The sequence below is a fragment of the Littorina saxatilis genome, linkage group LG1, assembly GCF_037325665.1.
Source record: "Littorina saxatilis isolate snail1 linkage group LG1, US_GU_Lsax_2.0, whole genome shotgun sequence".
Taxonomy (NCBI): domain Eukaryota; kingdom Metazoa; phylum Mollusca; class Gastropoda; order Littorinimorpha; family Littorinidae; genus Littorina; species Littorina saxatilis.
Genome location: NC_090245.1, coordinates 46,912,516 through 46,937,911, shown reverse-complemented (window position 1 = coordinate 46,937,911; position 25,396 = coordinate 46,912,516). Strand labels below are relative to the sequence as shown.

At 38.7% G+C, this 25,396-nt stretch overlaps 2 protein-coding genes and 1 long non-coding RNA gene across 3 annotated transcripts in view; 2 read left to right on the top strand and 1 right to left on the bottom strand.

Annotated features, from left to right (window-relative positions):
* LOC138971564 (regulator of microtubule dynamics protein 1-like) overlaps positions 1 to 5,779 on the top strand; it is a 7,186-nt gene extending 1,407 nt beyond the window's left edge. Inside the window, exons 3-9 of the mRNA XM_070344327.1 lie at positions 1 to 49; positions 453 to 542; positions 3,406 to 3,461; positions 3,969 to 4,056; positions 4,289 to 4,319; positions 4,535 to 4,668; positions 4,777 to 5,779. The exon at positions 1 to 49 is cut by the window's left edge and continues 226 nt beyond it. Of these exons, the coding sequence (XP_070200428.1) occupies positions 1 to 49; positions 453 to 542; positions 3,406 to 3,461; positions 3,969 to 4,056; positions 4,289 to 4,319; positions 4,535 to 4,668; positions 4,777 to 4,845 (517 nt within the window). The 3' untranslated portion in view covers positions 4,846 to 5,779. The remainder of the gene's footprint in view (positions 50 to 452; positions 543 to 3,405; positions 3,462 to 3,968; positions 4,057 to 4,288; positions 4,320 to 4,534; positions 4,669 to 4,776) is intronic.
* A 4,587-nt stretch (positions 5,780 to 10,366) lies between these two features.
* Positions 10,367 to 14,314, bottom strand: LOC138971572 (uncharacterized). Its single transcript, XR_011457298.1, has 3 exons — positions 14,263 to 14,314; positions 12,556 to 12,726; positions 10,367 to 12,127 (listed from the first exon to the last, which is right to left on the bottom strand). It is a non-coding gene; the product is annotated as an uncharacterized lncRNA (long non-coding RNA).
* Positions 14,315 to 19,262: 4,948 nt separating this feature from the next.
* On the top strand, positions 19,263 to 24,925 carry LOC138971557 (regulator of microtubule dynamics protein 1-like). The gene is made up of 9 exons (XM_070344314.1): positions 19,263 to 19,346; positions 20,491 to 20,626; positions 21,063 to 21,337; positions 21,695 to 21,784; positions 22,401 to 22,456; positions 22,710 to 22,797; positions 23,584 to 23,614; positions 24,139 to 24,272; positions 24,702 to 24,925. Exons 1-9 carry the CDS (start codon positions 19,290 to 19,292, stop codon positions 24,774 to 24,776), a joined length of 942 nt encoding a protein of 313 aa, XP_070200415.1. The 5' UTR covers positions 19,263 to 19,289; the 3' UTR covers positions 24,777 to 24,925.
* The last annotated feature ends 471 nt before the right edge of the window (positions 24,926 to 25,396 follow it).

Below are 25,396 nucleotides of genomic sequence, written 5' to 3'. Positions count from 1 at the left end.
TGCCAAGCGAGCTCTGGCTGTCAATGAAAAGAACGCTCAAGCCCATATGGTACGTGTATCGGTTGAAAAATTAAGAGTGACCAAAAGGTCAAGCAAGAGAAAGAGATGTGTGTGTGTGTGTGTGTGTGTGTGTGTGTGTGTGTGTGTGTGTGCGTGCGTGTGTGTGTGTGTGTATGTGTGTGTGTGTGTGTGTGTGTGTGTGTGTGTGTGTGTGTGCGATCGTGCGTACATGCGTGTATGTGTGTGTGTGTGTGTGTTTTTGGCTGTCTGTCTGTCTGCCTGTCTGTCTGTCTGTCTGTTTTCTTGGAGCCTGTGGGTTTTGGAAATTTGGGGAAAGGGAGAGAGAAAAAACAAACAGACAGACGGACAGACAGAGAAGAAAACACAGAGACAGAGATGTAAGAATGAATGTATGTTCAAACGCGTTACAGTATCATTTCTCTTTTACTCAGTATTACGCGATCCTGACGGACAAAACCGCAGAGTACGAAGGCATCACGGCGAGAATCTCCAACGCCTTCGTTGTCAAGGAACATTTGATGGTTTGTCGCTTTTAGTACTCTTTGTCACTTTAGAATTATTTTCAATTTAATTAAATTTAATTCAATTCAATTCAATTCAATTCAATTCAGTTCAATACAACTTTATTATCTGAATGCATAACAAACTGATTTTTTGGCTCGTATATACAGATAATACACCATACACAATCATTCTCTCAAAACATATAATATAAACACATAAAATTCACACATCTGCACACACATCTCCAGAACCACATACATCCATACCCCCCATCCTCAAATACATATTCACCTACGTACTCTCCTGTGTCCGTTTTTAGTTATTATGGGGGCGAGGACGCCCCCATTCTATACGGATAGTTTCGAGGTTGACCATGGGCAGCGCCATTTTGTTGTGAAATACGTCATCAGTTTGTGTACACAGGAAGTTGTGACATCCGTCACCCTATGGGAGGGGTGGAGGCAACATTGTTCATCTGTAGAAAGTTGTGAAATCCGTCACCCTATGGGAGGAGTGAAGGCAAATTTGGTCATCACAGAGTTTGTGTAACACAGGAAGTTGTGAAATACGTCACCCTATGGGAGGGGTGACGGCAAAATCGCAAAAACATGATAGGTCGCATAGTGCAGGGTCAACTGCAACAAACTCAAACCGAGCCATTCATACCTAATTGAATTTGAGCGACTTATATACCGACATTTTTATTTCTTATTTTCAGCACAGGTATAGGAAAAATCATGAACCAAAATGTTATTTATTTTCTAATTTAACATTTTTTTTACAAATATGACCATGGTCTTTTAAACATACAGTGACATTAAACATTGTTATGTTAAAAAAAATAAAAAATAAAAAAAGCTTTTGTGCACAAATCAGAAAATACATTGTACATTTTACCTACAGGCCAAACAGTGTCTGTTGGCGGCAAAAGACCCAGCAAGTTGCTATTTTTAGATCGATTAAAAGTTGTCAAGAACAGGCGCTTACATTTGGATGTGTCCACTGATAGTAGGTTTGGTTGTGATCAATCAGAATGATGTGGGAATAAAAATGTATGACAGTTTGGTATGATGACATGTAATTCAAATATGCTGAAATGTAATATTATACATGATATATATTATTATGGCTGTTGCCATGACCATGAACCCCAAGAAAGGTTTAATGTTATGTAAAATCAAAATACCAAAATCAAGCACCTACTATAATCTGGTCTACGGTGCGGGAAGATTCTCGCGCCGCGCTCATTGGCTCAGTATTGAACTTGCGTCAAGGCCGATGCGCGTAGATTCCCAGAATGTTTACTTTCGGTTAGATTCTTCGACAGCATTCGCAGAGGTGACTGCCGTTACAGAGGTGAGTAAAACTGACCATCGAAAGGAAAATAAGATTCATATTGGTAATACTAATAACATACTTGCACAAGCATGTATCTACCAAAACTGTATGGGAGCACATAGTTGGAAAGGCGTGGTGAACACGCGGTGTTCTTCTGGAAAAGACCGAAGCGACATGTGACGTCAGTCGTTCAGCCCGCGAGCGGTGGGAGGGGGGGGGGGGGGTTCACATGGTTTGTTTGTTTGTTTGTTTGTTTGTTTGTTTCAGACCCACACCCATATACACACATTTCACATGTAAACCATTTGTCCGCCCCCTGTCGATATTTATCGACTAAGTTCCTTGTAAGAACTTTATGAATGATGTCATTACTAGTCAACTTTAAGATTACTGTGATTGGTTTTATGTGTTTGGTTGGTCTCTTCTTTTGGTAGTGCAATAGCGTTAATTATGGATTGTTGTTATCATCATTTACATAAAAACTTATCTGTTAATCCAACAATGATATAATTATTGTGATGTTCTTAACTACACTTTAACATGGAATGTATGTATGTATGTATGTATGTATGTATGTATGTAGGTATGTATGTAGGTATGTATGCATGTGTGTTGGTGTGTCGGTGTGTCAAGTGTGCAAGTAAAAATGGTATTGTAGTTGTACATATATTACTTTAGATTTTTTTTTGTTATCATAGGTTTTATGAATTTTCTTCTCTTATTCTTTTATAATTATTAATTAATGACCTATATGTGCTGATGACCAATTTAATTTCCTTTGTTGGATCAATAAAAATGTTATGAGTTATGAGTATAAAAAAAGTCTTCATTAAAATCTGAGCGTAAAGTAAGCAGTAAACGCTTCCTTCTGTAAGATACAGTCAATAAAACATTTCATCCATCAAGACTTTTGCCAAGTCTGGCATTCATTAAAAACGCAAAACGTTTCTTTGACTCCTCGTTTCATTGTGTTCGCTGAAATTGTATTTGTTTAGAGTGTAAAATACCACTTCAGGAACCAGTTTAAAGTGACAATGAAGGTGATTCGTATTTGTTGCATTACATTAAATTAACACAAATAAATACCATTGGCTGCAATCTCCGCGAAGTGGTACATGCGGCCTTTTAGGTTTTTCCCACAAGCCAATGTTACTAAAAATAGAATAGGGCATTCTGGGAAAACAGTTCAAGGGAAGCAATTCACCAGGGCGGCAATCGTAAAACCTTGTTGCATAATATAGAACGTATTAGATGAATGATTTATTTAATGCAGTTTAGTTATATACGCGGTTTAAAGACAAGTAGTGATCCCGCTCTGCCACAAATGAATCACATAACACTTGCGGTTGCATTATTCCATCTCAGTGCAGACAAATGTAACGAAATATGCATGCGTTACGACAATACTTGCCGGCTTCTGAAGGTATTCGCACTGTCCTAACATTGGCTTGATATTTCAGTATTTTCACGCTGATTCGGTTGTTGCTATTACTTGTAGTGTTTCTACCTCGTCAGCAGCATGTAATTATGCTTTTGTTTCAGAGAGCATGCGAGCTCGACCCAAAAGCTGCGTACACACTATACGTCCTAGGAATGTGGTAGGTGGTCTTTCTGTATCTTCATCGTACTGACTAATCGTGAAAGATTGTAGACGAAATACATGTATTAGAGTGCCCAATCAAATCTTCAGCGGGTAGCCAACCACCACAAGGGTCAAGGCACTGCTAAAGAATCGAATTACAAAGTCAACCCTTCTGTTCCACTATTTGAAGGCGTTCATGCTTATTTCTAAAATGTTAACAAATGCAACAGCTTTTGTTTGACACTGCATTATTTGTTGCATTATAATTGTGTTAAAAAATTAACAAACACGAATGAGTTAACTTTATCAATGTACACAACAGATCGTGTAAATCGATAACAACGATTCTTCTCTTATTTTTGATTCCTTTTTCTGTGGGAGGGGGGGGGGGGTGGGGGGATGACCTCTTTAGGGGGGAGGCTGGGGGGGATTTGGAGTGACTATCAGATTTTGATTTGCTGATGTCTGTACTCAGTGTGTCCATTTTACTTACTACCCATACGGTTTCTTCTTTGGCGTGTAGGTGTTTTCTCGTTGCCGACATTCCTTGGTATCAGCGAAAAATTGCCGAGCTTCTCTTTGCTGCGCCTCCTACTTCAACGTATGAAGAGGTGAGTGTGGGAGGGGGGGCGGTATGTGTGTGTGTGTGTGTGTGTGTGTGTGTGTGTGTGTGTGTTAGTGTGTGTGTGTGCGTGTGTATGTGTGTGTGTGTGTGTGTGTGTGTGTGTGTCTGTGTCTGTGTGTGTGTGTGTGTGTGTGTGTGTGTTAGTGTGTGTGTGTGTGTGTATGATTGGTGTTCGCCTTTTGTATCTATTCGTTCATCAATTTGCTTGATCTTTTCAGGCACTTGGCTATTTTCAAAAATCAGCAGAAGGTAAGACAAGAACATTTTGTACAGCGTGTGTTCACTTATAGAGGTGTAAATGGATGTGTGCGTGCGTGTGTGTGTGTGCGTGTGTGTGTGTATGCGTGCGTGCGTGCGATGGTGCGTGCGTGCGTGTGTGTGCGTATGCATGTGTACGTGTGTGTCTGTGTCTGTGTGTCTGCTACCAAGGTAATGTGTGAGAACCAAGATGTTTATATTCGCAGCAAATCCAAAAATCCCGAGTAGCACGAATATGATCCTCGGCAAGACACACCTACGTCTGGGCAACACGGAGCTCGCCAAGAGTTATCTGACCACTGCCTACAGCGCTCCCGTCTTCACACCAGATGATATGGAGGTAAACAACTCCTTTGGAAGTAAATTTAGATCTTTTGATTGAGGAATTATGCACTCAGCCTGGTAGAAAGATTGATTCAATCTTTAATGATCCGCCATGTGATTGCAGGCACACAAGGAAGCTGGAGAGCTGTTGGTCAAACTGGGGGTGACGCTGGATGAAGGCGATGCAGTATAAACGTAAAGGTGACGTTTTCATGTCCAGTCTCGAATGACATCACCAGTTTATGTTTGGCCTTCAAGTGAATCTGTATGTTCGCTAATATTCTCCGCACTTGTTTAAAACTGCTTGTCATATGGAATAGAAGGTCACTCGAAGTGTAGCTTGATGTGCATTATCTGTAGAGGAAACATATTCCTCCAGTTTCATGTCTTTGAAGTGTGTCACACGCGACTCAAATTTCATCACTGAACAGTTGTTTGTGCTTGTAATTATACGCTTAATGGTATGTCCTGTGTTTGCAGACGAAATTGAAAGAGAGAAAAAAGTACAGTCCATTTTCACAGCCATTTTCTTCTGGTTGTTTTTCGCATTGCAAAATGTCGTTTTATTATCATTACAAATACCAGTTTCAGTGTTTGACCAAAATGTCAATCAATTTGATTGAAAAGTTAGGCCGCCGCAGTGCCACCCCAACTTTTGAAAAAAGCCGAATATGACGTTATCAAAGGAAGTTTTCATTAAAAAAAAAATACGCCACAAGCACACACACACACACACACACACACACACACACACACACACACACACACACACACACACACATATACACACACACACACACACACACACACACACACACACACACACTCACACGCACAAATTAAAATGTGATTGTATCTGGCTTGCGTTGAACTTTATTGAAAAGACAAAAGGCTGTTTAAAAAAACCTCTTTTTCTAGCAAAACAGCTAAAACTGCATTAAATCTGTTAAAAAAAAGTCGACTTCCTTTTTAGAAGAATATGTCTGGGAACGACTGCTTAAGGATGGAGTATACCTCTGAGAATAAATACCAAGTAAAATAAAAATAAACGCTTTCAATGTCGAAATAGGTAACTCACCCAACTGATGTTTCCCAAAGAAACAACTTTCTTTCTTCATTTGGTGTTTAACGTCGTTTTCAACCATTCAAGGTTATATCGCGACGGGGAAAGGGGGGAGATGGGATAGAGCCACTTGTCAATTGGTTCTTGTTTACAAAAGCACTAATCAAAAATTTGCTCCAGGGGCTTGCAACGTAGTACAATATATGACCTTACTGGGAGAATGCAAGTTTCCAGTACAAAGGACTTAACATTTCTTACATACTGCTTGACTAAAATTTTTACAAAAATTGACTATATTCTATACAAGAAACACTTAACAAGGGTAAAAGGAGAAACAGAATCCGTTAGTCGCCTCTTACGACATGCTGGGGAGCATCGGGTAAATTCTTTCCCCTAACCCGCGGGGGGTCCAAAGAAACAAGATTAACAGCACCAAAGAAACAAGATTAACAGCATCTATAATTAGATGATTGAAATCATTTGTATAAGCTCAAAAATCTGTCTTTCTTTTTTTTAATTTTCTATTCACTTTCACTCATTTATTTAGAAGTGATTGAGATTGTGAGAAAGTCTGATAACCCATATTCAATACCATGCATTATTTTGAAACTAAGCACTCAAAGTTCTGTTTTCCTTTTTAATTGCTCACCTCAGAAACCCTTTAACCTGCATTCAAATTACTTTTTGTTAAACATTTCATGTCATTTTAATTAAAAAAAAATTCTCAGGCGTAGACCAATAACATGTTTTCTGTCAAAATGGTTGGTGTTAGGGTTGTAGTAGCACCACTGTTCATAATTTGGCACTGATTGGTTATACCTACGTTTGCTGTGGTGAAAAGAATACCTTACTTATTTACAAGTGACAAAGTTTTAGACATTTCTTTTTATATACTTTAACACATTTAATGTCATGCTTGTTCATGCTTGAAATTTCGTTTTAAGAGTGGATACAAATAATTGTACCAATTATTAAAAGAAATAAAAAATACTGTGTTAAGCAACTGTGTTTTGTGATGTATTTTATTCCTCTATTAGTCTTCTTCAGGTGTGATCATTTGATTGTTGATTTGTTTACACATCCACAGTAGGATCTTATTAATTCATTCAGTAGTTTGTTTGTTTTTATGTAAACGTCTGTTACCCCATATTCAAGTTTAAGTTGTTCTCTTAAAAATCAGCACTTAATGCCCTATCTTTTTTTAATTTTTTTTAAGTCGGGGGGGGGCGGGTCATTTCTTCCACGAGCACACCTTCGACTCACAAAAAATTTCACTTTTAAAAATGTCTTGCTTCTTTCACCACTTTTTCTCAAGGGAAGACTCCACCCTTAAATTTGCCAATGATAAACTATTTCTTGTTGTAGGAAAATAATTCTCCCAAAAAATTTTAATGTACAAGATCAATGCAAAATGTGTACTACGTAGATTAAAAATTAAATCTATTTGTATAGAATTTGGTAAAGGAAAGTTAAAAAGTCATAAGAATTTTGTGGATTTACAATCAAAATTGCATTGGTTAGATAAACAGTGTGCAGAACAACCCACCTATGAAAACTTACAAGCAGAAAGGTTTTTTGTTAAAGCGATATTGAAAATTATATCCATGGAAAAAGCAAGAGGAGCTCAGGTGCGGTCTGGAGTAAGGTGAAAGAAATACACACACACAACATTTTGAATTTTGAAAAAATACATGCATAAAATAACGTTGACACATGTAATTGCAAGTAATGGAGAGGAAAATGCTTTGTCTCAGAGATTGAGCACGGTTATTGGTAGTTCAATTAATGAAGATCAAGTCGGTTATATCAAAGGAAGGAACATTGCAATCGTGATTCGCAAAATTGAGAACGCAAAAGAATATTTAGATAAAACTATAGGGCTGAATTAATATTGGCTCTGGACTATCATAATGCCTTTTATTCTATAGATATGTATTCGATTTCAGAACCTTTTTCATTTGAAGTGTGGAATTCGGCAGGGTTGCCCATTTTTGCCCTTGCATTCATTTTAGCAGCGGAATTCTTTGCCATTAAAATTAGCAAAAAGTTTTCATCTGGTATTGAAATACCTTCAAATGTTGACGATGATTGTTCATTGAAGATTAAGCAGAAAGCAGATTATACTTTCTTTCTTTTTTTCTTTTTTTCACAGAACACTGGTGATGTGTTTAAGGTACAACAGATTGCACAATTTTCAGGTCTGAGGTTGTATGTTAATAAAAACCAACATGTTGAAGATAGGTAATCATCGTTGTCAGCAAAAGACAAGATTAAGACTTTGGGTATCTATTTTTAAAATAGTGATCGAGCAGCAAATATTGAAAAGACTTGGTTATTTAGTTTGGAAAAAAACAGTCAATTTCGTGTGGAGTCGTAGAGATTTAAGTACCCATGACAATATTGTTTCAGCAAAATATTATTCCATTTAACAATTGGTATTTGTGATGCAGACAATTGGATTGCCAGATCGGATTTTGACAGATTTGAATCGATTGTTTAATGATTTAATGGCAGAGAGAGAGAGAGAGTTTGAATATAAAAGCCTTTGACTAAGTGATGAAGAAATATAGAAGTGAGGGAGGTTTGAGAATGTAAAATGTGCGCATTATGCAAGAGGTCGTTTTATTTCAAATTGATGGAACGATTGTATGAAAAAAAAGAAAAAAAAACTGGATGTGTATTCCGTTATGGTTTTGGGGAACAGGTCAAGTCAGGTTTTGGTGTTTTTGATATGAATGTTAAACAAAGTAAAAAATTGAATTTTTAAACGATTGTAAGCCCGTTTTGGCTACAGGTTGTTTTGTCACATATTATATTAATGTATTAATTGTAAGTCAGAGTTAAAAGAGGAAAAAATTGATTTCAACAATTTTTATCAACAGATTTGATGGAAAACATGCCACGTTATCACAAGGGAAGAAAAGTTATTATTGTATGTAGTAGAGGTGCAGATAAAGATTGGAAAGAATAATGCCAGTATATTATTGTTTTTTTCATGCATTAATTTATGTTGTCCCAAATGAATGGGGTATTGAAAAGAAACCGAAAATATTAATGCAGTTATTGATAGGTAGTTGTTGGATGGGAGCCTTTACGTGATGAAAATAAGACAAATTTGTTATAAATTGTTGGAACACTATAGTGTAAATAATGTTGAAAACACATCATATGTATTACATTTCTGGTTGAGAAAATTTGGTGTACAATTAGATAATGAAATTTGGTCCCTTGCCTACAAAGTTACTAAGGAAGTGAGATCAAAAGGAACAGCAGTGGAAAATGTTACATGCTGTTTATACAACAAATATTGAAGTTGATTATGTTGAACCTTTTTTTTTATTGAATATCTGCAAACTTGTTTTAGACACAACTAGAAGATTGGTTAGAGGGAAAGTTTGGTTTACAAATAAAGTTTAAAAGGCAGGACATCATTTTTGGTTATCAAGACATAAGGTGTTATAGACAAAAGATACGTTTTTGTGAATTATATGATATGAATTGGGAAAATGTGTGTTAGTATCTTAGGAAGATTAATTGTCGTATATCAGTGTTTGTAATTTTTGAATTCAAAATATTAAATAAAATGTTGAATTGTAAATATGTGTAAATATGCAGTTACAAGTTGTTGTTTTTTCTCGTAAATAAAATTGTGATCAGGATGTATGTATGCATGTGTAAAGTAGGAAATTAGACTGGATTATCAAACAAGACCTACAAAGAAGATAACTCCCCGCTTGAAAAAACAATTTTAAGCAAAATAGTGGGTAAATGAACAAAATTAACACAAAAAAACAAAAAATTGAAGAAACCTGCATGCAAATGAGGTCTAAAAATTTTTTCCAGAAACAATGTGCTTTTGTGACCGTTTTGTTGATTATACTGTGCTTGACAGAACTTACTATCGAGAAATAAAAGTACGTTTAACCTTGTTGATGTGTAAATTAGCTAGATGAGTTACAAAAGGATTGCATAGAGAAATGCAGTACAGATTGCCTCCCCTTGACCAAGCATTCTATTTAAATCAGAAACGAACTATAGCTATTGTTGCTCATGGAACTTGTGTAAAACAAATATGTCATCGCACAAACATTTAGAAACAAGGAAATATAGTTAACAAACATAGCATTTAACTACAAGCCATACGCAGTGGCGATGAAAATCACAGTGCAAAAACAATTTACTAAGCACATAACCTCATCTAAAAAAAACTGTTATGAAAATATAAACATAGTGACTTATATTTATAAATATAATACAGAAGGAAAGAGTGTGTACAAAGTGCAATAATGGCGATATTGGTGACGATTTCCACTATGTGTTTAACTGCAGCTTCTTTAACGAATTAAGAAAAAAATGTATCCCACTGAAGTATCGAAAAAATCCAAATGTAATAAAATTTCAACTTTTATTTTCATACAAATAATGATTTAGACAGCTGATGGTAGGGTTCTTTATTCCCACGTAATGTTACGTAGGAATGAATGAGAACGATTATTTTGGAAATTTGATTTCCAAATTGTAAAAGTTATTTTATTTTTTATTTTTTTCAACGGAACTAGTTTATGTGTATATATTGATGGAACAACCTGCATTCCTCTCTTTATTGTTCTTGTATTTTTTATTTTATTTTTTTTCATGTACCCCCATGGGGTTTCTAGAAATAAAACTTTGACTTGACTTGACTTGGCAAACTAACCACAAAATTGTTAAGCGGAAGTTAAACGATTGACATAGCAAATACATATTGTATGTGTGACTCGTCATAGAAACCCGTCACAGATCTTGCTACCAGCAGTTGAAAATGTTGATTGAAACTTTTTTTTTAATAAAGAAATCCTAAACCGAACATACTCGAGTTCGCAGTTCTTACATCGAAATAACAACTTTTGGGTGGCTGGTTCTAAACATCATTTAAAAAACAAACAAAGAGATTGTTTTCGTCGTTTTTTTGTTTTTTAAAGTGTACTGAGGTAAAACATGTAACCAGCAATAGTGAAATGTTACACTGCAAATATTTGTTTTCGTAATTAGACAAAGAAACCCACTAAACCCGACTTATTAGAGATCATTTGAAATCTGAGTCTAGGAATCCAATAACCAGAATATAACCATCGCAAATGTATTATTGTTGAAGGCTACAAAAAGAAAATCAAATAAGGACTGTATAAGCAGCAGTACTGAAGTTCATACTGCAACTATGTTGTTCGTATACTATGTTGAAAATGTTCGACTGAAACGTATTCTATACAAAGACATCCTAACACAGAACTTACTAGAGCATGCAGTTCTGATATTAACATGGCTGGTGCTTTAGTGATCGGTAAAAAAAATGTAATGTATAAAAAGAGAAGTTTTCTCAGCAGTAATTTTAAAAACCATTTCTGACCAGTCAAAGCAATCACCAAAGGGAATTTAAAACCAGCAATTGTGAAATGTATTACTTTTTCGTGGTTAGACAAAGAAACCCTTAAACCTGGTTTAATAGTAGACATTCGTAAGCTGTGTCGGCTACTTAAAGAAAACCTTAACCATAACTTGCGAGCAGCTATTTGGAATTTCGAATCCCAACTATATATTTTTGGAAACAACATACTCGTACTATGCACACACACAAAAAAAGAAAATAATGCATTTTAAAAGCAATGATGATTTGAATACTGCAATTCCACTTTCAGACGCGAATTTGATTAAATTGACATTGCGACGCACAAACCAAAATGTACATGGCAATCAAAGTTATTCGGGACTGTTCAAAAGCAGAAGTAGCTTGCACAAAAAAAAAGGAAAATGTACTCAGCGAATGAAATGGAATGAAAGTCGGATAAGTGACAAATGAGCTGGGTAAATTTTGTTAGTGTGAGCATAAAGTACAGAGGACACTAGCTGAGGAATGAGGGGCGAGACAGCTTTAGGAGAGGAGCGAACATATTTAAGAGCTCACTGAAAACCAATATGCTGTTTCTATACTGCTTGAGTAAGCTTACCTAAATTTCCCAATTTCACAAACATGCCCTCTTTTAGGTCTTCTTTGCAGGAATGATCCTTGAAGAAACAATGAAAAAGCGAAGATGTACAGAACCTTACTGTAACCATGGAATTCTGCAGCCTAAAAACATCAACCTTTTAAAGTGCACTATACATCACAGCCCATGTGTTACGCCCTCAAACCAATCTGTATGCATACGTCTTTGTCCCTTTGCCTTTCGATTAGCCATTCAATGTCGCCGAGAAATGATGATCCGAGCAGGAGTGCAGAGCCATGATATTATGTAGAAGCCAGAAAACTACATGTTGACAAGTTGTCAGCGTCTCAGGTGTACGCCATTTCGAAGTAGTTCGCCCTCGGTCACACGTGGCGCTGATGGGGTCGCCCGGGATAACTGTGGCCTTTGTCCTCTTGGTCCACGGAGATCTGTTGACCAAACCAGAACAAGGCTTGTCTTGAATTAGATCCTTAAAGGGATTGCTGTTGTAAAACAGAAGAAAAAAACAAAGAAGAAGAAGGATAACAACAACAACAACAACAACAATAACAACAACAACAACAACAACAATAACAACAACATTAACAACAACGACAACATTAACAACAACAACAAACAACAACAAAAGTAGCAGTGTAGAACGCTACACTAAAGTAAACATTCAATGTGATTTAAAAAGAGAGTGTGACAAATTGCCCTGTCAACTCAAGTCAAATACTTTCTCTGAACATCATGCTCACTGTATTTTAAAATCTAATTAGTTTTATGTTCTTCTATATGTACACAATATGGGTCAAGTGTTTCTTGTGAGTCTGAGAGACAGAGAAAAGAATGAGATTCTGCTGCCTTTTCTTACCAACATCTGACGGCAGAACAAGGGCTTTGGAGGCAGTGACATCAATGACGTCGCCGTTGTTGTAGGAGTCCCTCTCCTGAACAGGCCTCTGTATGACCACTTGCAAGACCCCGACAAGGCGGCGTATGTGTTCTCTCGACGTAAGTGCCATCTACTCCATCTTGAGGTCGTCTGGAAAAATTAAGCATCTTAGGTCCACTCACGGATCAGATTTGTTAATCAGCGACCGTTCTAGGTCAACTATTGAAGAAACCTTCCATATGTCTCAGTGACTTATTGTCCGCTGCAAGAAGTCTTGTTTACGATTAAAATAACATTGACAGTATTAACTCACGACTCCCAACTGGCTAGAATAAAAACGAACTTAACCCGCAGTAAGCTTGCCTTGTTTTCATTTAGCGCAGACGCACCACTCGAAGAACGACAAGGCCAGTCACTGTGTCGATTTAGTGGCATGACACTTAGCCTTCTGTCTTTCAGACACTCGTGCTGCAGAATAGTATTGGTCAAATGTCCAAGAGTAGACATAGCAAGCAATTCGCTACTTTCAATCAATTTTTAGGTTGCTAATGTGCTTGCATTCATGTGTCAAGTGTGCCATTGTTTTACGCCCTTCTTCCTTGTTTGAGTTCTGTTTAAGTTCTGCTTTTTTTCTCGCGCTCGGCATCGCAATTAGTACTATCACCAAAACCGTCCACGCAATGTACATGTAGCCCAGTTATGTTCATGGCATGGACCTTTTAATACAAAAAAAATTCTAAAAAGCTGGCACAAGTTTGAATTTCTAATCACATGCACTCAGCTATACACAAAATATAATGGAGGGTTCATAGAGAATACTACATGGCTTGCTGTGTCGTACCAGATTTACACGAGTTGTTTTTTTAAATATTGAACTGCGAGCGAAAGCGAGCTATTCACTATTTGAAAAAGCAACGAGTGTAAATCTGGTACGACACAGCAAGCCATGTAGTATTCTGTTTATCCTATATACTGTACTTATGTGTATTTTACTGAAAATGTCCTGCAGTCGAGGCAGCTAAATTGAAGACGCTTGTTTTGGAACCTCGATCTCTTCTAAAACCTCGTGCAATATATTAGGTCAAAGTAAAGAAACGTCACTCTGAAAGTGTGGCGTGACGTGTTAGTTCCAAAAATTCATCGAGGGTAATTAGCGAGGGCAATTTTTGTTTCTGTAATGACGTTTGTCTCGGTGACTTTGGCATCATAAGCAGTGGAAAAACAGGTCCCTGCCAGACATGCTTGACATGACCTCATTTACATGATATACACACGTGTGATTTGAACGATTATTATCTCACGAGTGTCTCTCTCACGTATGTAGGATAAAAACCGGTAGACAACAGTACAAAATGTTCACCTCGCTCTTAAATATCATCATGTCAAGAAAGTCACTCATTAACCTCTGATAAGTACAGAATGATCTTTAACCTACTGCAACAGATAGGCAAAGGAGATTTGTTTCTCAAATCGACATAGGTTTGCAGGACATGGCCCGTCTTGTTACAGCAATGGCGGCTACGTGTAGGCAATATTTAAGTTTGCTTCACCTCTTCCCTATTGAAACCGACATGTTCTAATTAAAAATAAAATCGATCACAGTAAAGATCATGCAATACGCTATCAAACTGACTTCTTCGCTAAAGACAAATTTGCCGGCGACATCGGTAAAACACAAGAGCTTACCTGGTATTATCTATGGAAAATTCATTAACGGATAATATCATTCCCGGATGCACTGAGGTGAGACTGATCCAGAAGTAGGCTCCCCTTAATAAAAAATATATATATATATACTGCTACGCAACAGACGTAAGCTCAGTCCGTCCTGGCCGCGTCCGTTTGTCTTCCGCTCGTGTGTGTGCGTGCGTTAGAGCAAGACAGAGAGAGAGAGAGAGAGAGAGAGAGAGAGAGAGAGAGAGAGAGAGAGAGAGAGAGAGAGAGAGAGAGAGAGAATGTCTGTCTGTTTGTGCATAATGTATATGTGTACGCCACAAATTTCCCATGAACAGCGTTTGTCTGGTCGCTGGGCAATGCAACCGTGCGGTTTCTTCTTCACGTAAATATTTTACTTGCAAGTATCATTTCCTCGCGTCATACCTTTTACAACTGTAACTGAAATAGCATGCCCTTTGTGCAGACCAAACGGTACAGGAAGAATGTTAACACCTTAACGGATCTCTAATGTCGCTTTCATTGTTAAGAAACACAGAACAGAGTATGAATGAAGCCAGTCTCATATTTCAAATGCACTGGATTACACACTCTTCGAGGCGACAACGATAGCAACCCACAAGCAAAGACCCCGTCAAAAGAGCTCCTTGTTTTAAAGTACCTTCTCTCCTCTGCAGCTCATATCGTGTTTCACAGAGGATCCGCGAAGCCGTCACACATTGAGTGATGAGAGCAACCTCGCCCGCTTGAACAAACTTGAACACGACAAATCAACAGTCTTGCTGTTTTCTGTGGGGAATGCGAATGTTTTCCGAATTAAATTTACAGATTGGAAAAAGTGTCAGGTACAAAAAGATCAAGCAAAAGTTCCCAGACGGCAAAAACAGCAGCCAGGTACTGTGTGTGTGTGTGTGTGTGTGTTTGTGTTTGTGTTTGTGTGTGTGTGTGTGTGTGTGTGTGTGTGCGTGCGTGTGTGCGCGTGCACGTGCGTGCGTGCGTCCGTCTGTCCGTGCGTGCGTGCGTGTGTATTATGTGTGTTGTGTGTGTTCAAGAAGATGGGCAGGGGGGAGTGTTTAAAGTATTGAAGAATAAATCAACATCCCCTGCCCCTTTCCCCTCGAGGGACCTTTGGCACTATTTCGGAATGTAGTCTTTTAACATTTTGCGTCAACCACATGCATTACTTAATCTTGTAATCTCTTTGAGTGTCTCAAATGTCACGCTGAGTGAGTGTGTATGCATCAGTCTCACGTCCCCCTTAATGCCAGCATGAGTATGTGTTATGTCCTAAAGGATTCTTTTTCATTTATAACTTCAAAGAATCAAAAACAAAATTTAAAAAAGAAAAACCCACAAACGATCAGAGATCCATAAACGCACTTCCAAATCATTAACATTTTAATAACTACCCAAATCCAACTTTCTTTCAACATATATTTTGCTAGCTAAATTGATTCACAACTGCAAATTTGATTACTTTTTATGATTTATACCCTGAAATAACCAAATAAAACTTTAATTTTCATTTGCAAAAGGCATCAAAATCAGTTTTTTCATAAACAAAATCTTTACATACCTTCCAACTTTCAAGACCTCCTGACAATAAAGAAAAAACATGTTCAAGACAGTTAAATACATTGCAAAATTCACACTTACTCGTTTTTCCTCATCCCATCTTACCCTGAGAAACTGGTGTTGTTGTTTTTTTTTAATTAACTAGTAAAGTAACTGCGTTTTGTATTCAATATTGTTCCTCTATCACTCTTCTTCGGGTGTGATCATCTGACTGTTAATTTATTTACATATCCTCAGTAGAGTCTTAGACATTTCATCAGTAGTGTTTTTGCAGAAGAGTCTGATACCTCTTATTTAAATTTCGGTCGTTATCTTCGAAATTAGTATGTTAAGCTCTATTTTGTTTGTTCTATCTGGCCCCAGAACTCATTGAACTCACAAAAAGAGTATACTCAAAAATTAATAGTTTTCTCGTGGGTGTTGGTGCCATCCACTCGTACTAAACCGTTACGCAACCCTGACCATAAAATCAGAACCGCAGTTTTTAAGAATGTAGATACATGAATTGAATCGCTGGAATAATTTGTATGTATGTTCATTCAGGCGTGATCCTATGCCCAACATTGGTTGACGACAGAATCTTAGAACAAAATGTCGAAACAAAATTGCGTGCAATCTCTTTTAACCTTCTCTTTCATATATATGCTAGTGTGCAGAGAAAGAATGTGCTGAATAAAAAATGTGAACGTATGTAGTAGGATTATGGGGCAGAAGCAAAAGAGTCTGAGTGAGTTGTATGAAAGGCGTGTCAGTAAGTTGTGAAAAAAGGCGAGAACGATTGCTGCGCGGGATGAAAGTAATATTTTACCACGCCATTTCGAATTTCTTTCTTCTGGAAAGAGGTTTCGTATGCATGCCAACATTTACAACTGCCTGTGCCTGTTAATCAATTCTCAAAAAAAGATGATGTTATTGTTTTATTGTATGTTCCGTCATATCAAGTTGATTCAAATACTACTGACATTGACTATCCCATTAAAGAGGGTTGTGATTATTCTTTTGAGGCTGGAGTCAACTCCTTTTCAATGATTTTTTTTATGGAAGTTCAAGGTGTGCGGGGGTCAAAAATAACACAAAAATAGTTCTTAATATGCTTATTTGTAAGACTGATAACGACTAAAAATATGGAGTATGAAACAGAGGAAGGGACACACTGACTGACTGTCGAACTTAATTGCAGCTCTCACCTGTCCCCGTTGTGCAGTGGTTAGCGCATCAGACTGCGGGCCGGGAGATCGTGGTTCGAATCCCACAAGGGGTGCATGGGTTTTTCGAGCTTCGGTCGGCTCCTACCCAGAGTGGAAGTGCTAAAGTTCCAATGGGAAGGCTGGGATCACACAGCCGAGTGTCATTCACTTCATGAATGCGATTGACTCAGAAAGCGCGAAAAAAAAAATTGTCTCGATTCTTGTGACCCTTCCTGCTCAGGGCTCTCATGGTGACCTTGGTCCCAGTGTTCCTGTTCCAGCCATCCCTGAATATTCTGCTGCCAGCCTGGGATGCTCCAGGGGGGTCGACAGAAGGACGCAGTGGCGGTCTGCTCTCGGCTGAGGAGACGCTCACTCATTCTGGCTCCGCGACTCAACAGTCACCCAGTGTCGTAAGTAGAGGGCTTAGTAGGAAGCGGTGCCTGTGTCCCTTGCCAGTAACAGGACCTATACTGAACACCGTCGAAGAGACTCAGCAGCAGTGCACTGTGTCATCTTCCGAGGGTAGCCTACCGCAGCGGCCTGACATCCTTCCCTGTAAAATTTGTGAGGGTGCCCAGGTATCTGACCAACACTGGGGGCTCATTGATTCGAAGTTCAGGGGTGGATGTTGCAGTGAGTGCTGGGACGGGGCGGCGTGGGACAAGCAAAAAGAGGATGAAACAAAAATAAAATAAATACAAACAAGTCGCGTAAGGCGAAATAACAACATTTAGTCAAGCTGTCGAACTCACAGAATGAAACTGAACGCACTGCTTTTTTCACCAAGACCACATACTCGTAGTTTCGTCAGTCCACCGCTCGTGGCAAAGGCAGTGAAATCGACAAGCCATGCAGAATAGTGCGGTAGTGGTCGCGCTGAGCAGGAATCGATAACACGCTTTTCTGTATGTCTATTCTTTTTAGCTTGTTTGTTTGTTTGCTTAACGCCCAGCCGACCCACGATCAGGGCGGTGCTGCTTTGACATATAACGTGCGCCACACACAAGACAGAAGTCGCAGCACAGGCTTCACTGTCTCACCCAGTCACATTATTCTGACACCGGACCAACCAGTCCAAGCACTAACCCCATAATGCCAGACGCCAGGCGGAGCAGCCACTAGATTGCCAATTTTAAAGTCTTAGGTATGACCCGGCCGGGGTTCGAACCCACGACCTCCCGATCACGGGGCGGACGCCTTACCACTAGGCCAAGCGTGCCGTTCTTTTTAGCTTACTGAGTTTGTTTTTAATCCAAACATATCATATCTATATGTTTTTTTAATCAGGGACCGACAAGGAATAAGATGAAATTGTTTTTAAATCGATTTCGAAAAATTAATTTTAATCATAATTTTTATATTTTTAATTTTCAGAGCTTGTTTGTAATCCAAATATAACATATGTATATGTTTTTGGAATCAGAAAATGACGAAGAATAAGATGAAATTGTTTTTGGATCGTTTAATACAAAAATGATTTTAATTACAAGTTTCCTATTTTTAATGACCAAACTCATTCATTAGTTTTTAAGCCTCCAAGCTGAAATACAATACCAAAGTCCGGCGGCTTCGTCGAAGATTGCTTTGCCAAAATTTCAATCAATTTGATTGAAAAATGAGGTACAGTGCCGCCTCAACTTTTACAAAAAGCCGGATATGACGTCATCAAAGGTATTTATTGAAAAAATGAAAAAAACATCCGGGGATATCATTCCCAGGAACTCTCATGTCACATTTCATAAAGATCGGTCCAGTAGTTTAGTCTGAATCGCTGACACTGACACACACACACACACACACGCACAGACAGAGACACACACACACACACACACACACACGCACAGACACACAGACACACACACACACACACACATATATATATATATATATATATATATATATATACACCACGACCCTCGTCTCGATTCCCCCTCTATGTTAAAACATTTAGTCAAAACTTGACTAAATGTAAAAAGAAGAGAGAGAAGAAAAAAACTTAACAAAATTAAAAAAATTCTGCTCTCAACAAACACTGACACACACACACACTGTGACACTGACCACGTGCACACACACACACACTGATGCACATACACACACACACACTCACATCCACGCGACACTGGGGGTGGTTGGGTCGGGTGGGGGGAGCTTGTTAGAACCCAGTTACTGAGTTGCGGCAGGCATAGGCGGAGTTTGTTGGGAGTAGGTTCCCTTGCCGTTCTTCTCTTTTGAAACCGACTTCTTGTTGCCCAGAAGCAGACGAAAACAAGCATGGCGTCGCGAGCTGCGAGTTTCTTCCGAGCGCTCAGAACAAATTGTGGATCACTGGTAAGTCTAAAATGTGCGGAGAAATTAGTCGTAGTGCTTTAAGAGCTGCCAAACCTTTTTTTTTTTTACTTGTTGCGTTTTCGTAGTCAGTTCATACAGGTAAAATGATTTGAGGGAGGGGGCTCTCGTGACCAAAGGTGAATGCCCTCAATCATCAATGTTATTGTAAACAACAGTTGTCTCCTGCGGAAAGAAAACGTTCCTTAATTAAAAAAAATTGCAGTGTGTTTTGGATGCTTTTCACTTCGTACAGCTGTTCCAACGAATACACAAGACAACAGCTAGTTAATGTAGACCGGTTGCAAAACTATAGTGAAAATGTGCTTTCCTAAATTAATTAAATTAATGTTAATGTTTTATGTTGTATGACGGTGTGAGAGGGAAGAGTGGAAGGGGTGCACAGATCAGGAAGCATTCAATAGAGACGCCAATTCAGGGTTGCAATAACGTGACTTTTATTTAACATATACCAGAAGGCACTACGTAGTACGTACGTGTCACAATGAAGCTATTGGAACTTCAAAGAATCCTCCGGCGAAGTCACATCGCTGATACCGATCAAACCAGCTGCTACAACACTTGTTCCAGCGCACATAAAAGTTCTTTTCAAATACTCCTCAAATACATACTTGGCCAAAACTAAGTTAGTTGCTCAATACACAATACTACTCTCTCTGAAGTTACACACACAAACAGTCATCGCCGGTTCAATCACAAGATGAACAACTCTTCCAAAATCACAACACCACAACCGTCTAGCTTCTCGCTATGAAAATCACACCGGGTATTTCAGCATCTCACATTTGAACAATCAACCAATCAAAACACGCAGCGTTTAGACACACCCACAACCCCACAGCAATCCTGACAGCAGACACGACGGGTCAGGGGTAGAAAATTTGGCAGGGACTAAAAGAAAGGAACAATTCAATGACCGTGAATTTTCCACCCTGATACATATATATGATGCCATATAATTAAACCACCAACGAATTTCGTGTCTAAGATAATAAAACTGTCTATGTCTGTAGAAGGAAGCATCCAAAAAAGTGAGTTGTTTTGCTTGCTTTTTAGTTCACACTATGTTTTGTTGAACACAGATATAGCATCTCTATTGAAATGCTTTTCTGGAACCCTGTTGCAGAAAAGCAGGGCGAACGTGATCAGACAGCAGTATGTACAGTATGTGCGAAGACCACACCTGCTGCTTGTGGTTCCAGCCGCTGGCATCCTTCGGTCACTCACCTTCTTCAAGAGCAACGAGCAGGCTGAAGCTGCAGGTACTTTTATTTTTGATTGGTCGTTTGTGTGTGATGGTTTGTGTGTGTGTGTGTGTAATCACTCACCTTTTATTGGTCATGTGTGTGTGCGTATGTATGTGAGTGTGTGTTATCATGCTTTTGTGTTTGTGTCTGTGAGTGTTTGTGTTTGTTGTTCCGTATGTGTGTTTGTTTTTTATTTGTATTTGTATTTATTTGTATTTGTTCACTTTCCTTTATCATGAATGTTGGAAAATCAACTAACATGAAGACAGAAATCAACAAGACAGGAGGGGGGGGGCTCATAATAATAGTTATGTTTTGTGCAACATTTGAATATGAATACCCAGGCGCAATAAATAACAAATAACAATCTCTTTTATTTTGACACCACCACCTACTCTGTGTTTAACATGTTAATTTTTCAAGTTTTCTCTTTCTTCCCTTTCTCCACCAGAACCACAACAGTCAAAAGAGGCAGCCAGAATCACACAGATCATCACTGAGGCGGACAGCCTGTATGACAGCCACAACTTCAAAGAAGTACTTGCATTCCTGAGAGAGCACGTAGATGTGGAAAATGACGAGGTCTTGTGGCGCCTGGCCAGAGCTCTGAGTGATAATTCCAAACTGACAGACGACAAAGCGCTGAAGAAACAACTGCTGTTTGAGGCGTTTGACGTCATCAAGCGAGCGTTAGCACTGAACGACATGAACTTTGCTTGTCACAAGGTATGCGCTGTGTGTTTAGAACAGAGCGGTGAGTGAGAAATTAGCTTGAAAGTATACATACAAGTTAGGATTGTGATTATTGTTATTTATTTTTTTAAGTCAATTGTAGTAGCCTTCTATATGTGTGATGCTATCGAAATCTTTGGGTGTTTTTTTTTTCTCATTTTGTTAATGTCAATAAGAAGAAGGTTAGAAACTATTCAGCAGTGCAAGCACAAAAAATGCTCATGAATGTTGGTTTATAACTGTGCTATATTCTCTTGTATTTTCATGGGTTGCAGCACATAATCTGCTATCATTTCAAACCCCTTTTGTTACATGTTTAACAGTTGGTTTGTTTTGAAATTATGATTACAGTGGTATGCTATTCTTATGGACAAAACAGCCGAATTAGAGGGCACAAAGGCCAGGATATCCAACGCTTATGTCGTGAAAGATCACTTTATGGTAAGTACATGTATTTCAATCATGATTTCCTTGATTTTCTGGTGCTTTTGAATTCCTCAACCTTTTCAAATCTTTTTATTTATTTTTGTTTTCTTTTGGTGCAAGTAAATGTGTTGTTTTTGGTGTTTGTTTTTTGTGTTTGATTTTTCTTTTTTTAAATGTTATGGCTGATTGCTTGTTTTTCTGATTAAGAGTGGAAGATGAACGGTCTTCAAGGCAAGGAATATATAGGAAGTTCTCGTACAGTCTGTGCAGTCATTTATATGCACTCAAGCAAAACAAAATTCATTTGAGACTGCATGTACAATGGAACCCTCTCTGTTTAGACCTCAACAATCTGAGAAAATCAGGTCTTAAAAAGGAGTTACCTGTACAGACATTGTGACCAGAAAAGCTGAAAAAGCAAGAATTACTGCCTTCCATAAAAAATTGTTACATTTACTTGAATTTACATGTTGCATGTCTTAGACTTGATGCTCTCTTCCTATGCGCTTTATATTGGAGGGTCTCAAACCAAAGGGGAGTGTCCCTGTATTTCATGATTTCCCTACTTGCTCCATGTTTCAGGAAGCGTTTGATATCTGAAACATATTTTATACTCTTTTTTTTTTTACAGAAAGCTAGTGAACTGAACCCAAAAGATGCTACTACGCTGTATACCTTGGGAGTGTGGTGAGTTTTTGTGGTTACAAATATTCAGATCCTGTCGTTTTTGATTTGTATTAGATTGTGTCATTCGAAATTATCTTCTGTAAAATGTTGAAAGGTCAGTGAAAATAGTTATCTTGATTTGAGTAATTAATGTTAAATGGGAATGAAGGCATTTGGTAGGATATTTACTGCAGTTATTGAAAAACAAAATAAAATGTGAAATGATCAGAAAAAGGCAAAAACAAACAGTAATGTTTACTTTTTCCAATTGCAGGTGTTTCTTATTTGCGGACATGCCGTGGTACCAGAGGAAGATTGCATCGGCTCTCTTTGCGTCACCTCCCACATCTACCTATGAAGAGGTGAGTGTCTGTGGCATTTGTATTTTTTGCATGTGTCTGTGTATTTGTCTCCAACAATTTATTAGCAGCAGAAGCAGGCATAGAAAATCATAATTAACCAATTACAGTAGTAGTACAGTGGAACCCCCTTTTAAGACCCACAATTTAAGACTTCCTCCCTTTTAAGACCTTGCTTTTTCACATTTTCTGTTCATAGCCTCTGTAAATTTACCTCCATTTTAACACTCCCTTCCTTTTCAAGACCTAATTTTCTCATATTTTTGGAGGTCGTATAAAAAGGGGCTTTCACTGCATAGGATGCAAAGATAAGTTTTGTGCCTTAGGCAAATTATCATTTACTTATGTAGTATTTCATGTGGTGGGGTGCAGAAACCATTCGTGTTCTGTGTGTATTTGGGGAAGGAAACTCATGTAGCGTCTGTCGAGTTTCATTTTATACACTGACCGGCACGGTGGCCTAGTGGTAAGGCGTCCGCCCCGTGATCGGGAGGTCGTGGGTTCGAACCCCGGCCGGGTCATACCTAAGACTTTAAAATTGGCAATCTAGTGGCTGCTCCGCCTGGCGTCTGGCATTATGGGGTTAGTGCTAGGACTGGTTGGTCCGGTGTCAGAATAATGTGACTGGGTGAGACATGAAGCATGTGCTGCGACTTCTGTCTTGTGTGTGGCGCACGTTATATGTCAAAGCGGCACTGCCCTGATATGGCCCTTCGTGGTCGGCTGGGCGTTAAGCAAACAAACAAACAAACAAATTTTATACACTGTCATTTCTTTTTTTGTCTTCAGGCACTGAATTATTTTCACAAAGCAGAAGAAAGTGAGTAACCCCATTCTTTCAAGTTATGACTTTTTTAAATTTGTGTGTGTGCTTCAGAAGGTGTGTTTGAGAGAAAAAAAAAGTGAGAAAGAGACTGAGAGAGAGAGAGCAAGAATGTGTGCGTGCTGTCTATGTGTCTGTGTCTGTGTGTGCATGCGTGCAAGTGTGAATGTGTCTGTGTGTGTGTGTACATGCACACACATGTAGGTGTATGTTTGCATGCACATGTCTGTGTCTGTTGCTTCATGCATGTGTTGTTTCTCTGAAGTTGATATTTATTTTCAAGTTGATCAAATATGCTGGAACGCCCCTTTTAAGACTCACCAATATAAGACTCCTACAATTTGAAGACCCTGTTTTCACAGATTCTCTGTGCATTAATATAACCTCTGAAACTTAACCCCGATTTTAAGACTACCACCTTTTAAGGCCGGATTTTCTCCGATTTGTTGGGGTCTTAAAAGGGGGGTTGCACTGTAGCAGAAAGATGGGTGTACAGCCTGTAACATGTGTTGATGTGACAGTGGAGCCCAACTTCTACAGCAAGAACCTGATGATGCTGGGCAAGGCCTACAGTCGCCTTGGCAACAAGAAACTGGCCATGCTCTACCTCACACGCGCCCTCGAGTTCCCCATCAACACGCCCGATGACAGAGATGTAAGATACAATATTGTTCATGTTTTCAATATTTGTTTGTTGTTGGGCATACTCGTTTTCAAGACTCTCTGGGCCACTATAATGACTTAACCCCCTTCGTGTGTACACGCAAGCACAAGACCAAGTGCACAGGGAAAAGATCCTGTAATCCATGTCGGAGTTCGGTGGTTTATGGAAACACAAAAATACCCAGCATGCCTACCCAACGAAAGCGGAGTGAAGCTGACTATGCTCTCAGAGTATAGTGTAGGGAACCCAAATGGGCAAACAAGCTCACACGTCACCAGAATTTCTGGAACGCTGAAGAAGAAGAAGTGTTAGCAATACCTGGCTGGTGTATTTTGTTTCTGTCTCTTGCTGAACAGTGTATATATAGAAAGCTAAGAATTATGTTATTTTGTATTGACAAAAGTCGTGTGTTGCTTTCAGGCTCACAAAGAGGCGGAGGAGTTGCTGACAAAGATGGGAGTGAAGCGGAACAAAGAGAAAGGATACGGGATGTGAACTTTCCCAGCTCCTTGATACAACGGAACCCCTCTATGAAGATCTCCTTATATCTGAGACAGTCAGGTCGTACAAAGGAGGCACGTTTACAGTGGGGGTAAATTTATAGAGGTCAAAAACAGACAATCTGAAAAATCAAAGCTCTTAAAAGTGGGTGTGGGTGGGGGGGGGGGGAAGGTTAGGGGTTGTATAAATTAATTTGATGTCTTTGAAATGGAGGCACCACTGTCTTCTAGTGGACAGATGTGCAGGAATGTTTTTCACTGACGTTGAACATGTGATCTTTGTTATGTGCACTGTTCAGTTTTTCCAAACTCTCTTTACTTCAGAGAGTGTATGTGTGAGTGCATGTGGCTAATTTATAGAACTATCCTCTGCAGCTATGCATGGTATTTCACAGTCAAACATGACATTTGTGTGAGCAAGTCTGAGTGAAAAAAAGTTTTGGTTGTATTTTTTACGTGCAGCATGAACGAACAATTTCGATTTTTGTCAGAAGCAGAGAAAGAGTGAATCTTTTTTTTCATTTTTTTTCTCAATATTCTTAACTGAATGTGTGTTTGTTTTGTTTTTTAAGATTTCTAAAGTAGGAAGCTTTCACAGAGAACTTGTGTCCAGGG

Coding starts and splice junctions, on each gene's coding strand:
- LOC138971557 (XM_070344314.1), top strand. CDS start 19,290: ATGGCGTCGCGAGCTGCGAGTTTCTTCCGAGCGCTCAGAACAAATTGT. Junction 22,457..22,709: donor CTGTATACCTTGGGAGTGTG/GTGAGTTTTTGT, acceptor TTCCAATTGCAG/GTGTTTCTTATTTGCGGACA. Junction 23,615..24,138: donor TTTTCACAAAGCAGAAGAAA/GTGAGTAACCCC, acceptor TTGATGTGACAG/TGGAGCCCAACTTCTACAGC.